The sequence below is a fragment of the Delphinus delphis genome, chromosome 20 (genome assembly GCF_949987515.2).
Source record: "Delphinus delphis chromosome 20, mDelDel1.2, whole genome shotgun sequence".
Taxonomy (NCBI): domain Eukaryota; kingdom Metazoa; phylum Chordata; class Mammalia; order Artiodactyla; family Delphinidae; genus Delphinus; species Delphinus delphis.
This window is the reverse complement of record NC_082702.1, coordinates 59298174-59316733: the sequence shown is the minus strand read 5'-3', so window position 1 is coordinate 59316733 and position 18560 is coordinate 59298174. Positions and strand designations below refer to the sequence as shown.

The following is an 18560-nucleotide window of genomic DNA, read 5'->3' as shown; positions in this document are numbered from 1 at the left end:
CATTGCGGTGGCTTCTCTTGTTGCAGAGCAGGGGCTCTAGGCACACAGGCTTCAGTTGTTGTGCTGCCACAGTAGCAGCAGTTGTGGCTCGCAGGCTCAGTACTTGTGGAGAACTCTCGCGGGCTCTAGAGCACATGCTCAGTAGTTGTGGCGCATGGGCTTCGTTGCTCCGCAGCATGTGGGAGCTTCCCGGACCAGGGCTCAAACCCATGTCCCCTGCATTGGCAGGCAGATTCTTAACCACTGCGCCACCAGGGACGTCCCTAGCCTGTGCTTTTCAATGTCAGTGTCATGAACCCTTCCAGATTAGAAGCTAAAACGACATGGCAACTGAATGGCAAAATCTGAATACGGTTTGTTGTAGGTTTTATGGTCCCAAATCAATGTCAACTTCCTGATGTTATGACCGCACTGCAGCCGTGGAAGGCAACGTCCTTGTTTGGGAGTAACACACGAGTTACTTAGAGGCAAAGGGGCAACTTAACTGCCACATGGTTCACAAGAGTGTGGAGAAAGGATGAAGCAAATGGGGCAAGATGTTAACATTTATGGAATCCAGGAGATGGGTACCTGGGAGTGTTTCTGCAACACTTCTGTAAACCTAAATTTGTCAAAATTAAAAGGTTAAAAGGAAGTACTCTTTCATACCTGAAGGGGGTGGGTGGAGGCTGTGTCTTGTGATGCCCACGTGCAGCCTTACCTGTTTGAAGCTGGGGGTGCCAGCACCAGGCCCACGGACCCCTCACACGCCTTTCCCCCACCCTCTGCCTGTGCCCCCATCGAGCTCTCAGGTCTCCTCGGCCGTAGGGCTGCTGTCTACCAGCCTGTCTGGATGTAGCTGGATAAAGGCACCTTCTCAAGCACATTCCTGATGTTTTCTTTGAGATCCTGGTCAAAACCAGGGCTCATATCTCTAGAGCAATGTACATACACAGAGGTTTGAATGTAATTTGGGAGGGCGTGCAGGGTTCTCCTGAAGTCCCAGGGCCCTTCAGGCCCTGTCTCCTGAAGTCCAGAGGGTCCAGCTTGTGAAGACGCGAGAGGCTCCCAGGAGCTAGACCTGGGGCCTGCACTACTTACAGTGCGTTAACGAGACAGTCTTTCCACCGGGAGGGTTATGCAGAGAAGACATAGCTTCTACTCACTGAGCATTCTCCGTGTGCCAGGCTGTGCCCGGCGCTTCCTGGCACCCAAACAGCCCCACCAGGGATGTGTTTTAGTGTCTCTTAGAGGGGTCAGCACACTGAGGCCTAGGCACGATGCCCAGATTACAGAAGACGCCGTTGGATGGGGAGGGCTGTGGGCTGTGGCTAAACCTGTGTTTGATTCATATGTCAAGCAAACCCTGCCCTGTCCCCAGTTCAGCACACACACCACGGTCTGGAGAACACAGCTTTAGTGAGACAGGGGCTGCAGCCCATTACACAGCTCTCCTGGGAGGGCCTGCCCATGCTAACTGGTTCCTTGGTGGGTTCTTGCTACCACGAGCTGAACTCAGAAAGACCCACACATGATTCTGTTTAAAGAATTTGTCATCCAGAAGGGGGAGATGGGGCAGAGGTAATGGGGGTAGTTTAAAAAAAAAAAAAGAAGAGCCAACTTTGCCCAACAAATGGCAGCTACTAACGTTTCTTATGGACACAGTGATAGTAACTGGAATAGTGTGCTGATGACACGGTAAATTCGGGGACAGCCAATATCCTTATGACAGAAATGCGATGCTGCGGTGAGACGTGTGCAGATCTGGGGCGTAGGAAGAGGGCATTTAGCCTTTAACCCCCGCTCAACCCCGAGAAGAAAGGGGTCCCGATGGGGGCCAGCCTCCCACTGTGCTCAGCACAGAAGGAGGGGATCGCCTAAAGCCACCGGACAGGGCTTCCCTGGGGTGCAGAGGGGTGAGGAGGGGGTGGCGCTGTCTTTACCCACCGCCCACGTCGGCCCACCAGCTAACTAGGCTGGCCTTTCCTTTCTGCTGGCCGAGCCTCTGCTCGGGCTTCCCAAAGGTGATGGACGCCCCGGTGGCTGTACCCCCTGCCCACCGCCCACCTGTGTGTCAATAGTCAGCACACTCCAGGGCGGGGAGGAGGGCAGAACCGCGCAGCCGTGTCCTGAGACGTCCTCCTCCCACGGGCCTTCCCCTGGACGGCAGGGTCTCCCAAGGGTCCCCGCAAACGCAGCTCCCCCACTGGATAGCTGGGGGTCAGTCCTGCATCCCGGGCTTCCTCTGCTGGAGCAAAGATTTCTGGCGCCTGACCTCAGGCCCCCAAACAGAAGGCCCCTGGTCGGAGTCTCCGAGGTCTCTGCAGGCAGGCACCGTGGTGGCAGGACGCAGCTCCTCGGCACACTGGGTCCCAGGTCTACTGTCACCAGCCCTCTCACCTAACCCTGACCTCCCCCGGGGGCACAGTCCCTGCTCCACACCTGGAAGCAGGGCAGCCTCTCTGGGTGGGACCCCCAGCCCCCCAGCTTGGAACACCAGGGTAAGCTGGGCTGGGCCAAGGCAGGAGCGGCGGCCAGTCCACCCAGCGGTGACAGCTAGGTGGCCCCTTCCTTCCACGTTGTGTAGAAAAAGCCAGTAACCCTTGGACTGGCCCGCCAGAGGAGGACCCAGAGAGAGAACCCTGGTGGGAGGCAGGGGCAGGGCCCTTGGGAGATAGTTATGAACAGCCCCAGCCAGGGACAACCAGAGGTCCCCAGAGAGACAAGGGGCTGGGGGAGGGAGCCTCCACGTAGAACCCAAACCATCCACCGCAGATAAAACTCAGGCCAAGGCTGAGTGTGTGCAGCTGGCATCCTCAGTCTTGTCGGCCACTCCCCGGAAGCCCTCCAGGATTTCCAGGGTGGCCCAGGCCCAGCAGCCTTGGTCCCAAGGGCGTGGGGGGCTCTTGGCCAAGGGGAGATGAGAAGAGTCCCTCCCCCACTCCCCTCCCCTTAAAGCTCTGCAGTTCGGGGAGGGGGTGCACATCCTGGCCCACACAGCAGCCGGAAAACAGCCAGGCGTGGCTGCCCCAAGTTCCGGTAAGCGCTAGGGGGTGATGGTCCTTGTGATGCCCCACGAGGCCAGTCATCCCCCAGAGCTTACCATCGTCCCCGAGGTGCTGGGGAGAGGTCCAGGGGCTGTAGCCTAGGGTCTCCAGAGCACAAGAAACACCTTGACTTCGGCAACAACTGGCAGGGCGGGCCCCAGACAGGCCCACGAGGGGTTCCGTTGCTCTAGGCGTCCACGTCTGGACCAGGCTCCTGGAAGAGTGACTGCTTCCGCAAGGTAAGGCGGGCACACCTAGGGCACGTGGTGGAATTGTCGTAGTAGCAGTCCCTGGGGGCAGGGAGACAGGGTCAGCCCGGGAAGGGGCATGGCTCCCTGCATGTAGACATCTACCACCGACTCTTCGCAAGCTCCTTAAGTCAGGTCCCAGTATCCCCCCAGATGGACGGGGAAACCGAAGCAGAGTTTCTCCCAAAGGGTCAGTGCAGAGGGCTGCACCCAGGCGTGCCTGCCAGGCCTGCTGTCCTGTCCCTGTGTGCGGGCCCTTCCTAACGGCTCCACACCTATTACCTGTGGCCCTGTGACAGGGAGGGTTCCGCTCAGAGCTCAGTGACCCCCGACCTGTCCCCACTGCCGTGCAGAGCCTCCACTCAGGGCTCTGCGGAGGTGCACACGGTCCCCACGGCAGTTTAAATGTTTGAAGGGGGCGTAGCGGTATTTGACAGGACAGACACCATGCAAACTGCTAGCTCGAGGGAGCTCACGGTTTTAACAACAGCTCCTGCTATAGTCACTGCAACCGCAATCCCAGCTCTGCAGACCTATGAGGTCGGCGGTGGCTCTGAGGAACTCCAAGTGCCAGGAAAAACCAGTGTGGACTGAAACAGGGGTGGCGGGGTCCCACCTGAGCCCAGTGTGAGAAGCTGTGTGGGCCCAGCAGGCGCGCGCCTATTGGTAACTGTGCTTAACGAATTCACACATCTTTCTTCCGATTTCTGTGTATCATTCTTCCAAACATCCACAAGTCTTTAGGACATAAATGCTTAAGTTGTTTGAACCTAAGTACTTAATACACAGAAATGTTAGGTATTTCTTGTGGCCTAGGGAACGTTTGAAAAAAAATCCCAAGAGCTAAGAAGTTTAGGAAGCCCTGGCCTCAGCTAAACCTCAGTCCCGGTGGAGGAGGGAAGCCAGCCGGATACGTGCGCACTCGCGGGGTCTGGGCTGCGCACCCCTCCCCAGCCCACGGGGGCTTCTTCCCAGCGGAACTCAGCTGAGTCTCACCATCAGGGTCTAAGTCCACATCTCAGGATCAAGGCAAAGAGATCTGAAACCCGGCGGCGAAGATCAAGCCCCAGTGTCTCCCTCCCTCCCTCTCCCCGTGTCTATCGGAGGGGGTGGGGGTCTCAAGCACCGACCTGTGGAAGACGGCGGAGCAGTCGGCGCACACCGACGTGTGACTGTCGAAGGGGAAGAGCACGTCACCCTCTCTGCAGAGCTCACACACAAAGCCCTTGGCCTGGCACCGCTGGGGCGAGGCGGGATGGTCAGTGCCCGCTCCCAGGGTGGGGGGCACGTCCACCAGAGCCCCCCTCCCGCCCTCCCCACCTGGCCCGCGGGGGGGCCCACCTCGCAGTCCAGTTTGATGTGCTTGGCGAACAGCGTGTGGGTGTCCGCCAGCGAGCAGCCCAGGCGGCCCGTGCGCGCGTCCAGCAGGTCCTGCACGGAGTACATCTCGTCGCTCTCCACGAAGTGCTGCCGGTGCTGGAGCTGCGGGCCCAGCCAGCGTGACCCCGGTGGCGGGCCAGCGCCCTCGCGCTGCCCACCCCCCCGGCTCGCCTGCAGCTGGGCCCCCTTCCCCACTGTATCTCATCCGCACACCTCGCCACCCCCCGCCACGCTGCTTCCTACTTTTCTTTTCTGCCCAACCCGAAGGGCACTGCTCTGCTCCCTGCCCCCCAGGACCCAGACACTGTCTGCCTGCAGCAGGCACCCAGTGAGTATTTGTGGAACAAATAAACAGATGAGCCTTGAAAAGTGTTTCGTGGTCAGCCCTTCCTGGGCTGGCCCGTGCCTGGTCCACTCCATGGAGACTCCCATGAAGGCTGCAGGATGAGACCCGCTCCTCTGAGCGCCCCTCACGGGGATGGAATCACAGCAGGGTTTTGTGGGTACAATGCCTGTTTGTTTACGGCAGACCTAGTGTTCCCGGGGACAGTGTGGAGACCTTCTGCTAACAGCACAACACACGCAAGGCATCAAGCCATCCCCCCACGGCCCTGGTCTGTTCCCCCCCACCCTCCCCGACAGATCCCCTCCCCCCCCCCCCCGGGGCAGGCGGGCTGACCTGCAGGAGCAGGCGTGCCGCCATGGCCTCCCTGCAGGTGATGAAATACGGCTTCATGAGCAAGATATCCTGGCGCAGCTTCTGTGGACGAGAGGGGCCGGTGGGCATCCCTGGTGGGGGCATGGGCTGTGCCTGGTGTGTCTGTGGGGGAGGGGCTGGCCCTGCTCTGGCTCTGTAGGAAGTCATGTCACCTTACGCTCTGGGTCAGTAGGGGACAGGAGGTACCTTCCCGTTCCCCAGCACAGCCCCGGATCTGAGCGCTCCAGCCAAGCTCAAGTTCAAGCCACAGCTTCTCGGCCAGGCAGGACCCTGAGGTTCCTTCGTCCGCAGTCTCTCCCCCGAGCCCAGCTCCACACGTGCACACACACCTCGAGCGCATCTGAGCTTGCCTCCATCGATGGAGACTGACCAGTCTAACCCCTCCTCAGCCCGGGATCTCGGCAGCTCAGCCTGCCGTGCCTCAGCCCGCTCCCCTTCAAGCCCCACCCCTCTCAGCACTAGCCTGAGGCACCCTCACCTGCCCGTGCCCCACCCCGGCCTCCTGCTGAATGGCAAAGAGAGTGGCCCCCACCACTCTCAGGTGCGTCCAGCACCTGAGCACACAGACGTGGTTAAGTGGAGAATACACACTGGGACGAGAAGACTAGTGCAAGAAAGAGAAACAGTGCAGCGTGTCTCCATAATGTACACCGATAGGTTGGGTTAGATAAACCGCATCACTGAAATGAACTTCACCTGCTGCTTATTTTTCTAATGTGGCTACCAGAAAAATTCAGATTGCCTCTGATCCTTGTGTTGTGTTTCATATTGTGGCTGGACAGTTGCTTTAGCGACTTTAACTTAAAGGACAGGGGCGGGGCCCAGCTAAGCAGGCGGCATCTCTCCGATCCACCACACCCCGGGGGGGCAGGGTCGCCCCACGCCCGCCCCCTCCCCAGCCTCACCCGGATCTCCACCAGCTCCTCCACATAGTTGAACAGCAGAGGGTTGATCTCCCGGAGCCGGAGCACGGGCCTCGACACCATCAGCGCCAGGTAGCGCATGCTGCCGCGGGACACCTGCGGGGGGGGGGGGGGGGGACACACTTCCGGCGCCACGCCCCCAGGCCACGCCCCCTCCCCACCCAATCCCCAGCCAGCGGGGGCTGTACCCCAGGGCCGTGCCCCTCGCTCCACCTCGCTGCGCTCCCCACCCACCTTGCGCGGCTCGAAGTCCCAGTTGTGCACCACACGCGCTGGGATGACGGCCAGGTCGTTCCAGTGGCAGCGGCTGCAGTAGTACTGGCCGGTGTAGTCGCACTGCCGGGCCTCGCTGGGCACACCCCCTGTGGAGAGGGCAAGCATTACAAAGCCTGGGAGACCTGCGAGGTCCCTCCCCCAGCTGCGCCCACGCGGGGCCAAGGGTTCCACCTTCCACACCCGACTCATCGTCTTCTAGGCCACCCTGCTTCCCTGTTTCTCACCAGTAAAATGGGACAATAGTAGGACTGCCGCCAGGCGACTGCCAGAGGCAGTATGTTTCTGGGAAGAAGGCCCGATACACAGCCTGTGAGCGACTGCTGCGGGATTTCCCCATCGAGGTGGGTTTTCTGTGACAATGGGGCCACACATGGGAGGCTGAGTGCAGCCCAACCCCGCAGGGACTCCTAGGGGACACACGTGGCAACCTCACTCTGCCCGGGTGGGAAGTGAAAAGGCACCCAGAGCAGCCCCTTGTCGCTCCCCCAGGAAAGGAGCAGGACTCGTGCCCCGGAGTCACGCTACCCTTAGCCATCGCACGCACCCAAGTTTCTCATACAGCTGTCGGCAGGGCTCCTGGCCCAGGCAGCTCCCCTCCGCCCTGTGCCCTGCTCTCCCGGGGGTTCTCACGCAGAGAGATGGGTGCCCGGCACTCAGCACAGCGGTAATCCTGGCTGTCCAGCCCTGCCTCGGGGCAGATGTTCAGCTCATACTCGGCCTGGTGGCTGACTTTGGACCGCACGCAGGGCTTGGAGATGAGGTTCAAACACTTGCTGTGACAGCGGTAATAACACCCTGGTTGGGGGCCCGACAACGTGCCTCTTAGAAGGGTGGTCACCCTGCGGCCCAGGCTGCCCTTCAGCTGCCGGGACCCCCAGGGGCCTGTACTCCGATTCCCAGACCAACGCAAGAGCCTCTCCAGGCACCACTGCAGGTTCCCAAATGTCAAAGGTCCCTTCAGTCCCCACCCAAGTCTTGCCCTGAAGGTACGTGCAGACCTTTCCCCCCAACCCCATACTCAAAGGGCCAGGGGCCTACCTGCCATTCCCATCTGGGTGCCTAAAGGGCTCAAACCCAAGCTGTCTGAGTGGAATCCAGCTCTTCCTTACCAATCCCACCCCAGTCTTCCCAGCTCAGGTTTCAGTGCCTCCATCTTTCCACCTACTGAGACGTCATCCCAGTCCTTCAGCTAGGGCTGCACTTGGCCCCTTCTCATCCGAATGCCCCACCCTGGTCACAGTCCATCACTTTCCCTCCTTCAGGCCATGCTCAGCTCAGCAGCCGGAGTTAAAACCTAAGTATGTCCTGCACTCACCCGTGGCCCCAGTGCACTTACGCAAAAGGCTCTAGCCACCTCTGAGCCCACCTCTACCATGCCTCCTCCCTGACACAGTGCTTCAGCCACACTGCTCTCTGCTCCTCCTCGAAGACACTGGACACACACTGACCACAGGGCCTTTGCACAGACAGCTCCCCTGAAGAAATGTTCCTTCCTAGATATACTCCTGGTTTGCCCCCAACCTCCAAGTTTTCTATTAAATGTCACATGATGCCTTTTCATTTCACCCTAACGTAGCACCCATCCCCCTCCCCAACACATACTAGTCCCTTCCCTTATTCTTTTTCACTATATGTCTAACATACCATTTCATTTATTTATTTGATTTTTCATCCAGAACAGCACCTCCAATGGAATTTTCTGCAATGATGGAAACGTCCTGTCTGCACTGTCCAATGGGTGGCCACCAGCCTCATGTGGCTATTGTGTACTTGGAATGTGCATGGTACCACTGAGCAACTAGTTATTACCTTAATTAACTGAAATTCGAATAGCCACGCATGGCTAGTGGATGTGAGCCTGGTGAAGGCAGGTATTTGGGTCTTTCATCCCTTGCTCTACCTCCCATCCCCCCCACGCTGCAGGGCTCAGCAAATACCGAAAACACAGCAGAGAATTCCCCCTCCCCTGGGGCCTGGAGTGCCAGGCCAGAAGGAGCAGTCTGGTCTCGGCCCACCTGTGCAGGTGTACCAGGTCTGAATGAGCCCCCAGATGACGGTGTGACACTTGTCACAGGTTTGCTTCACACTCTTGCTCTTCTCCTTGTAGAATCGGTGCTCGAGAAGGACTCGGATGTTGGGCTCATCCTCACTGGGGTCCTGGGGAGGGGGCCAGGGAGGGGTCACAGGTGAGCCAGGCAGCAGCTCTTTTCCCGTCACACGAGCCCCTTGACTGCGTCTCCCAGGTAACCACGTGTAGCAGAGGTTGTGAAATTTACCCCAGTGCCACAGCCCTTCCCTTACAATAGAACACAGTGATTGGTCAGGCCGGGACCACCCAGATTACAGACTACCTTTGTACCTAGGTGGCACGTGAGCAGGGGTGAAAGGGCCTTCGCTGCCCTTCCCACACTGTTTTTGCTGGCTGGGTGCAGACCCAGAGGCAGTGAGGGGCTGTCGTGGACTTGCCAGGGACTGGCAGAGCACCGAAAAAGGAGGACCTGAGGTCTCCGATACCAACAGCTGCCGGATGGGCCCTGGGCCACCTACAACATTTCCACATGAGTAAAACTACACAACCAATTCCTTTAAGCCACTGTATTTGGGGGTGTCTTAGCTCGTGCCATAGCCTTACCTATATTCTAAAGAGCACTCCACTTTCTATATTCCCAGGGACTCAGGAACCAGTGCAGGGATGCGGTGGGGCCCCAGTCAAACAGGGCACAGACTCAAGGACTACATGATGGACCCCTGTGGTGTTTGGCTTCCAGGATCCATGAGCCCTTCTGTTGTCACCTTCGGCAAACCACCCCCTGCTCTGGGTCACGTGGTTCAAGGTGGGATTAACTGACCCACTTGCTCCAGTGGGTGGACACATGACCCAGGACTGTGATTACCATCAGACTAGTAGAGACACAGGCTGCACCTGGGGTGACGGCCCATCTCTCTCCCGCCTGCCTGGGTAGCTTCAGCCAGTCGGGTGTGGAGGGTGGAACCTCAGCCGCGCTGCCCCAGAGGCGGCCCGGCCTCCGGACGTGCGTGCCCCAGCCCAGCTCCAGCTGCCTGGAGGGGGGCGGCCGGCACCCACCTTCAGCTCCTGGAGCTTCAGCCGGAGGTGGATGAGCCTGACCACGGCGTCCTTCTGCTTCTCCGAGTGCTCCGGCAGCTCCAGGATCACCTGCTTGCACTCCTGGATGGCCTGCCGCAGCTGCTGGATGTCAGAGGCCAGGAACAGGCCCTGCTCGGGTGGAGGCGGGAGGTGGCGGGTTTGGGGACAGTGACGGTCAGATGCCCCCTGCGTGCTCTCCTTTTTGGCCAGGCCCAGCCTCATAGGCAGTTGGGCCCAGAGAAGACCTCCCTGGTCCTGCTCACCCAGGTGGCCCAGGTGGCCAAGGACCTGCTCAAGGCCCGGGAACCCGGGCAGCAGAGGGAGGAGCCGCACCACACCACCTGCCCCTCTCTGGACCTGTCCACCCACGGGCCTCTGGAGACCTAATTCAGGATGTTTTTCGAAACACAACTTCCCTCTTTTAGAAATCCAATCGCTTTTCTGGCTATGCTATTTCGCTTACTTCTACAGAACTTCCTCTTGGAGGAAAGCCGGGAAATGACACTCGTCTGTCGACAAGGAGAGGAAGTGGCCTCTGGTTCGGTCACCAAGCTCACAGACACCCCGGGCACCCACCCGCCCCTGGCCCCAGCACCTCACAGGTGGACCGGGGGCGGGGCCCAACAAAGCCCCTAGACTCAGGGGCAGGGAGACAGGCCGGGGCTCAGAGCTGGGGCTGATCCTGCCCCAGGAAAGCAGTGTCACTGCCCTCAGGAGCCGTGCTCCTCCCCGCAGTACACTGAGCCTCCGGGCAAAGAGGAGGGGACACCTCTCTTGGAAACCAGTGTGTGGCCCATAGGAGGGGCTCAGAAATGTTCTAATAAAGATGCAAAGCACATAAATGAAATAGGTATCTGCAGCAGCAAAGCGCAAAGCTTAAAGGCCACATGAACAACAAAAATGAACAGCAGACGAGAACTGGGGTCTCCAGGTGAATTTTTTAAGAATCATATTTGAATGTTACTATAACGTTTCTCTCAAAAGTTGGAGATAGTTTGCATAAAACGGGAAGATTTTCAAACTTTAAAAAAAATTATTATAGCCCTTTTATTAGAAAACAAACAAACAAAAGAAACAGCAAGATTTCCATGGTACAAAATGTAGCACAGACAAGAGTGGCCCTGCCTAGCTGAGTGGGCAGCGGGTGTGGGCAGGGGGCTTCCCCTCTCCCGTCCTCTCCCTCACCCTACAGCATGACTATAGGATTCCCTGGGACCCCAGGTGGAATTAACTCTCACATTTGCTTCACAGGACCCCGGGGGGGGAGGGAACGGCGCTCAGAACAGCAGCCCAGGCTCCCAACCCCAGGTCCAGCCCATCCCCACAGGACCGCAAACACGTTTTGGGGGTGGGAGCCAGGTGTCACGTGGGCCTCAGATTCCAGGCCCAGGAGCCCCTGCTGAGGTGGACATGGCCGGCTCCTCGCGCTTTGGGGGCTCACCTTGTCCCCCTCCCCGCCCGCAGACCCTGAACCTTACCACAGGGCGGGCGAAGTGGTCCTCGGACAGGCCTAGGTCCATCACGCGCTCAGGACAGCGGAACTCTGGCTCTCCCGGGGGCAGCTCGGGCAGGGCCTCTGGGAAGGGCGGCAGAGAGACGAGTCAGCCTGCCACCCCAGGAGGAAGCCGTGGAGCCCATGGGAGGCGAGGGAAGCAGGGCCCTGCCCTGGCATCGGCCCTGTTTGCACTTGCAAAGGAAACCGAATCCTTGTGCAGACGGGAGAGTGCCGTGCAAAAACAGTAAATACTACAGAAACATGCCGATTTCTAAGGCCCACGCCTCGTGAGTACATCTGCGGGCTCGAGAAGGGCCGCCGGAGCACTACACACCAGAACACGTGAAACCCCGTGTGGACACCGGCCACCTCTGCACACACACACCCCCGGGGCCCCCGGCACCCCGTTGGCTCCATCCAGTCTCGGGGCTCACATCCTGCTGACCTCTCACCCTCCAGATCTTGGCGCTGAGTTCATGCCCCAAGCGTTCTCCAAGTGAGCACGTGCTGTGCGCTGGGCCCTGGGACACAGCAGTGACAAGACAGGCACACATCCCTGCCCTGGGGAGTGTTCATTCCCCAGGGGATGCAACAGGTGGAAAGCGGGTTGTGCTGCAGAGAAGAGGGGGGTCCCCGCGTGTCCACGGGAGGAACCCTGTAGAGGGGGGGCCGGTGTGACGGGGTCAGACCACCCGCACAGCAGCCCCCAGCACCCACCTTCAGAAGCGACCTGCAGGGCCTCCTTGCCAGGCCCCTGTTCATGCTGCCAGGGCCCGAGCTGCTTGTTGAAAGGATTGAGGTGGACCTGCCGGAACCGGGCGAGCTTCTCGTCATATTCCATAGCACCCCACCTGTGGGCGGGCGGGCCGGGCGGGGCAGAGGTGGGCGTCCGGCTCCCGGGCTCGCTGCGGTCCCCTCCCCTTTCTGAGTGCCTGGAGCTTTGGAGGGGAGGCCTGGCCCCTCTCCCTTCCCCAGCAGGGTCCGGGCCAAACATCCCCACACCACAGCCACCCCCTTCAGACCCTCCCCAAACCAGCCGAGCCCCCTCACCCCGGCGCCCACTGCTGGAGCCCCCTCACAAAGAGCAGCGATGTCCGAGCCACTGATGGCGCAGGCAGGGCCAGAAGGGCGTGCCCAGTCAGACCTCCAGCACGGGCCCCTTTGATCCCGCCTGCCTCACTTGCCCTGGTAGAGCCACGCCCTCCCTGTCCACCGAGGCGCCAAAGCTGTGCGGCTCCCAGGATCACACCTGCCGGGACTCAGTTCCTCCCTTCTGGCCTTGGACCCAAGGTGCTCCTTTCCAGTCAGAGCATGCAGAACCCGCCCTCCCCGCCCACCCCCCCCCCCCCAGCAGAAGGGTCAGTGCTGATGCCAGGGCTCAGGCCTGCTCTGCCACCTGCAGTGTGGCCTTGGCAGGACCCACCTCCCGGTGCCCCAAGGGGAGGGCCCACGAACGCTGTGTAGTCACCGTGTGACCCAGGCTGGCGCTGCACTGATGCCCCATGTGGCCAGAGCCCACGCCTAGCCCCACACCTCGGGACCCAAGGAAACAGGCAGGAAGTGCCTGGTCCACAGCCTGGCACTGCTCTCCCCTGCGCAGAGCTCAGCAAGCCGCGAACACGCGGGGCTGGTGCTCCTGAGACAGAGGAAGGGACTTCGGTGGGGTTTGCCTCCCAGGGCCCCCCACTTAACTAGCGGGTCCACATCCCTTAGCCTCTCTCTGCTTCAGGGCCAAATGAGTTCACAGAAGGTTGGACAGATGTTTGTTAAAACTTTGTAGTAAGGGCATGGGTGTTGGTTATGCTCTCCTTATACCTGGTTACCGTCTGAAATAATTTGTTATTATACAAGGCAATCCTCTGACTCCTATCTGCCCTCCACCCCATGAAAGGAGAACTGAGCCAGAGTGCATGGCCCAGGGCCACCCCACCCTGCCCACTGCTGCCCTGCACCTGGGCAGGGACTCTCACACAGCCCCGGGACCTCGCCTGCCTCTCTGGTCTCTGTGGTGGGATGTGGGGAAGTTCCAGCCTGGTAGAACGTGGCACCCATTGACTAGCTGCCCCTAGGTCAAAACAGGGCAGGACACAGACGCCATGGGCCCAAGTCACAGTCTCCCTTATGACCTGATGTCTCTGGGCAGCTCACACAGGGTGGTCACCACCCAAGATGGCAAGCTTGGGCCACAGTGCCCTAGGAAGCCCCCAGAGCAGGGGAGACCCAGTTGTCACAAACAAGTGAGATCCACATTCACTAACCCCTTCTTCCGGAGTGATGAGGAAGCCCTGAGCTGCTCACCGCCAGGCTTCATTCACGTGAGACAGAAAGAAACTTCTGTTTAAACTACTGTTACTGGGAGGAGTTCTGTCTCTTGCAGCCAACACAGATCCTGACTGATCACCCTAACAGCCCTGTGGTCAGCAGACAAATTGGCCCTATTCAAATCCCAGCTGTCAGCTCCAGCTGTGTGACCTTGGGCAAATGCCTGAGGCTTTCTATGCCTTTGAGTTCTCATGTTTCAAGTGGGGATGATAACAGTACCCACTGTGTAGAGTTAAAGATTAAATTAGTCAATACAAAGTTCTGACTACCTTGGCCAGAAATAAACACCAGCTGCAACTTATCGTTATCGCTGTTACTATTAAGAATCAGACAGGCCTGATGTAATGCTGCCTTCCGCAGCGAAGAGCATTTTCTTGCCCATAAATAAGGGAGCATGCCGGCCTCCTGGGGCGGGGTGGGAGGGGGGTGAGGATTAAGCACTTGTGCGTGACAGTTAAGCCTGTAACCCGCAGTCGCTGCAGAGCAAACTGTGACATCACTTGCTGATCAGCCCACCCCCAAGAGACTGGAGGATCAGGAGCCACCCCCGGGGTCTCGCCCCAGAAACCTCCCAGCGTTTTCAAAGATGGCCAGAGGCGGGCTTCCCTGGTGGCGCAGTGGTTGGGAGTCCGCCTGCCGATGCGGGGGGCGCGGGTTCATGCCCCGGTCTGGGGGGATCGCGCGTGCCGCGGAGCGGCTGGGCCCATGAGCCACGGCCTCTGGGCCTGCGCGTCCGGAGCCTGTGCTCCGCAAAGGGAGAGGTCACGCCGGTGGGAGGCCCGCGTACCACACACACACAAAAAAAAGATACATGCATCCCTATGTTCACAGCGGCACTATGCACGGTAGCCAACACACGGAAACAACCTAAATGCCCACTGACAGACGAATGGATAAAGAAGATGTGGTACATATATGTAATGGAATATTACTCAGCCATAAAAAGGAGTGAAATTGGGTCATTTGTAGAGATGTGGATGGACCTAGAGTCTGTCATACAGAGCGAAGTAAGCCAGAAAGAGAAAAACAAATATCGTATATTAACGCATGTATGTGGAATCTAGAAAAATGGCACAGATGAACCTAGTTGCAGGGCAGGAATAGAGATGCAGACATACAGAATGGATGTGTGGACACGGGGAGGAGAAGGGAATGGTAGGATGAATTGGGAGATTAGGTTTGACATAAACACACTACCGTGTGTAAAACAGATAGCTAGTGGGAACCTGCAGTACAGCACAGGGAGCTCAGTTCGGTGCTCTGTGATGACCTAGATGGGTGGGATGCGGGGGAGAGGTGGAACGGAGGTCCGAGAGGGAGGGGATATAGGTATACATATAGCTGATTCACATCATTGTACAGCAGAAACTAGCACAACATTGTAAAGCAATTTTACTCCAATTAAAAAGTCTGAAAGTGGAGACTCCCTCCCTCAGGAGGTATTTCCTGTACTCCCTTCACCTCACCTCTCTGGTTTCTGGCATCCCACCCAACCCCACCCTTTCTCTCTTTACCTGTGCGGCCTGGATGCTGTGGCTCAACCAGTGTATAACCCTGTCCTGTCCCCAGGGAACTGCAAAAGTATTTTTTTTCACCCATCTATTGGACCACAGGGTGATAGTTTACTGTTTTAGACTCAAACGGAATTTGTCCAGTGAGGCCTGAGCATGGGAAACATACAGCACTTAACAAGAGGATGTGATGCCATGGGTGTGTGTTGTAAACATTGCTGTGTCTTTATTAATGTACTTTAATTTCCTACTTCGTCCTTTATTTCTTAAAGAGTGTATGTGAGAAATGAAATCAGTAAGAACTGGAAATGAAGAAATCACTTTTAAATCTCAAAAAAAAAAAGAATGAAATAATGCCATTTGTAGCAACATGGATGGACCTAGAGATTATCATACTAAGTGAAATAAGTCAGAAAGAGAAAGACAAATACCATATGATATCACTTATATGTGGAATCTAAAATATGACACAAATGAACTTATCTATGAAACAGAAACAGACTCACATAGAGAACAGACTTGTGGTTGCCAAGGGGGAAGGAGTAGGGGGTTGGATCGGGCGTTTGGGGTTAGCAGATGCAAACTGTTATATATAGAATGGATAAACAACAAGGTCCTACTGTACAGCACAGGGAACTAGATTCCACATCCTGTAATAAACCATAATGGAAAAGAATATGAAGAAGAATATATCTATCTATATCTATATATTTAACTGAATCACCTTGCTGTACACCAGAAACTAAAAGAACGTTGTAAACCAACTGTACTTCAATTTAAAAAATAAATAAATAAAAAGCACAGGTTCTCAGGCCCTACCTAGAAAAATAAATCAATAAAATAAAATATGGCCGGAGGAGCTCAAAGGCAGGAACACCTCCACTCTTCCCAGCAGCCCTCCTTGGGCTACAGGCTCTCCTGGAAAAAGCATCTCTCATTAACCCCCTTATGGGCAGTGCCAGTCTCAAGCCTGGCAGAGAGGCTGCAGGTGAGTGAATGAGTGGGGTCACCTGACTTCTCTCAGCCCCAGTTTCTCTCCGGCCAAGCTGGAGAATCGTATTTGCGGGTGTGGGAGGGGAGCTGCCGAGGGCAGACAGATGATGTCCCGACACAGGGGCCTGGCAGATGTAGTGCGCGGCAGCTGACTTTGAGGAAAGTGACAGCAACCCTCACCTCCCCACCAGGTTCACCCCCCAGAGAGCTCTGCACCCGGAATTCAGGCTTGGCCTCAGAGAGGAGCACGCAGGAAGGTGGGCACTGAGAGGCATGCAGGAAACCCGCTACTGCACTGTCTACCCTCCTCCAGAGACCTCCTCTCACGGGGGCTGCGGACTCCACGTCTTTGCAATGAAAGGAAAGCTCAGAACAAAGCCCAAGACGTCTCAGGGCCCCGAGGAACATGGGGCTGAAGCTCAGATGTGCCCGAAACAGCCTCTCCTGTTCTCGGGGAGGCACGGCCACCAAGAGGACCTGTTATCACCCCGGCTGCCACCAGAGGCCGCTGGACTTCTCCCCGGAGGGGGCAGGGCCGAAGGTACGTCCTAACTGCTCACACCTGGAAGGAGGCCTGCCAGGGCCCCGCAGGGGCACAGTTACTGTCCCTTGAAGGACTGCCTGCGGCAGAAGCTTAGCGGCAGCCACCCCGGCGTCTGGGAGACGCCGCCCCCAAACGGGCCTCCCCCACCTTCACCCACAACAACAACAACAACAGACACTCTGGGGACCCTCGCTAACTGGCTCCGCACAGGGGCAGGTCTCCTCCACCACGCCCGCCCGTTTCATAGATGAGGAAACTGAGGCTCAGAGTGGTCCAGCCCCAGCGCAGGGCGGCACAGCCACGGCCACCCCTCGGGCCTCACGGATCCTACAGACAGAGTGTCGACAGCCGGAAGCAGTGACGGTGTCATCTGCCAGGGGACGCCTTCCCCGCTGAACCCTGCTCGGGTGGGTGGCGCGGCTGAGGTCTCCAAACCCCTCTGGCCCCAGGTGAGGACCCGCGGGTCTGAATCCTGCTCTGCGCCCGGGCCGGGGCCTCGGGCGGGTCCCTCGCCCCCTGCGCCGCGGGGTCCGCGTCGGGAGAGGGGGCTCTCCGAGCTCCGGGCCGCGGCGGCCCGAGCGTCCCCGTCTCCTCCACCCAGACCCCCGCCCGCGCCCGCTCCGCCGCTCACCTGACCGCCGCAGCCCTCGCTACATTGTGTGCGGCCGGCCGGCCTCGTTACATCGTATCCACCGCCGCCCTCGATACGCTGTATCCGCCCCGCCCGCTGCTGCCTCCTGCGGCCCGGAGGCTCACAGCACAGGCGGAGTCTGCGCGTCCCGCCCCCGGCCCGGAGGCCTCCACCTCCCGCTCCAGGAAATGGGCGACACTTCATCCCAGCTCTTCAAGGTGGTGTGAAATAAAATTCATGTTTTATGGCAAGACAAGAAAATTTTAAACATAAAAATTTTCTCTGCCCTTTGGCCTGCTCTCGGCCCGCTGTGCATCTGTATCTGCATTTATGCATCGATCAAACCTCCCCATCGGCAGAAACGCCTGCCCAACCACAGAGAGCAGCATTCTCTTGGCATCCATGACAGCTGCTTAAAAGATAGGGTTCCGGGATTTCCGTGGTGGTCCAGTGGGTAAGACTCTGCGCTCCCAGTGCAGGGGACTCCCGTTCCATCCGTGGTCAGGGAACTAGATCCCACATGCCTCAACTAAGAGTCCTCATGCCACAACAAAGACCCGGCACAGCCTAAATAAATAAATAAATATTTTTAAATCTTTTTTTTTTAAAGATGTTGGGGGTAGGAGTTTATTAATTAATTAATTAATTTTTGCTGTGTTGGGTCTTCGTTTCTGTGCAAGGGCTCATCTCTAGTTGTGGCAAGCGGGGACCACTCTTCATCGCAGTGTGAGGGCCTCTCACTATCGCGGCCTCTCTTGTTGCGGAGCACAGGCTCCAGACGCGCGGGCTCAGTAGTTGTGGCTCACTGGCCCAGTTGCTCCGCGGCATGTGGGATCCTCCCAAACCAGGGATCAAACCTGTGTCCCCTACATTGGCAGGCAGATTCTCAACCGCTGCGCCACCAGGGACGCCCTAAAATCTATTTTTAAAAAAAGATAAGGTTCCTTCCTGATCTTGTAAGGGGCCAGGATGAGCTTAGATCTAGATTGTTTAAACTGTCAATAATATGTCATTTGATGTCCAGCCCTCTGTCTCAAAAAACCTGTATCACTGTGACTTGACTTCTAATGGCAAAACAGTCCTTGGAGCTTTACTGAGATGGTGTTCCTGGGTTATCATCCTCAAATTTGGCTCGAATAAAATTTTCCATTTCTTCCTTAGATCAACTGATTGATTTTTCGTCGACAATGGTATAGGCAGGGGACGGCGTTGCCTAGATTTTCCGTAATCACAAAAGTCCTGGTTTAAGTAGAAACCAAACACTCTTTTAAACGTTGGTATTTAATTTTCTTTTTTTTTTTTGGTAATTTATTTATTTTTGGCTGCGTTGGGTCTTCGTTGCTGCGCGCGGTCTTTTCTCTAGTTGCAACGAGCGGGGGCTACTCTT

At 57.5% G+C, this 18560-nt stretch overlaps 1 protein-coding gene across 4 annotated transcripts; it reads right to left on the bottom strand.

Moving 5' to 3' along the window:
* Nucleotides 1-1019: 1019 nt before the first annotated feature.
* Nucleotides 1020-17265, bottom strand: DEF8 (differentially expressed in FDCP 8 homolog). Of its 4 annotated transcripts, none has more exons than XM_060000065.1 (12): nucleotides 17174-17265; nucleotides 11890-12023; nucleotides 11156-11253; nucleotides 9657-9806; nucleotides 8587-8728; nucleotides 7202-7366; nucleotides 6530-6657; nucleotides 6278-6391; nucleotides 5334-5414; nucleotides 4616-4756; nucleotides 4405-4514; nucleotides 1020-3316 (listed from the first exon to the last, which is right to left on the bottom strand). In XM_060000065.1, exons 2-12 carry the CDS (start codon nucleotides 12011-12013, stop codon nucleotides 3214-3216), a joined length of 1356 nt encoding a protein of 451 aa, XP_059856048.1. In that variant the 5' UTR covers nucleotides 12014-12023; nucleotides 17174-17265; the 3' UTR covers nucleotides 1020-3213. The 4 variants fall into 4 exon arrangements, with proteins under 4 accessions (XP_059856048.1, XP_059856047.1, XP_059856046.1 ...); XM_060000064.1 differs by lacking the exon at nucleotides 17174-17265 and adding an exon at nucleotides 13431-13857 and having other exon boundaries at nucleotides 4616-4705; XM_060000063.1 differs by lacking the exon at nucleotides 17174-17265 and adding an exon at nucleotides 13431-13856 and having other exon boundaries at nucleotides 5334-5411.
* Nucleotides 17266-18560: the final 1295 nt, after the last annotated feature.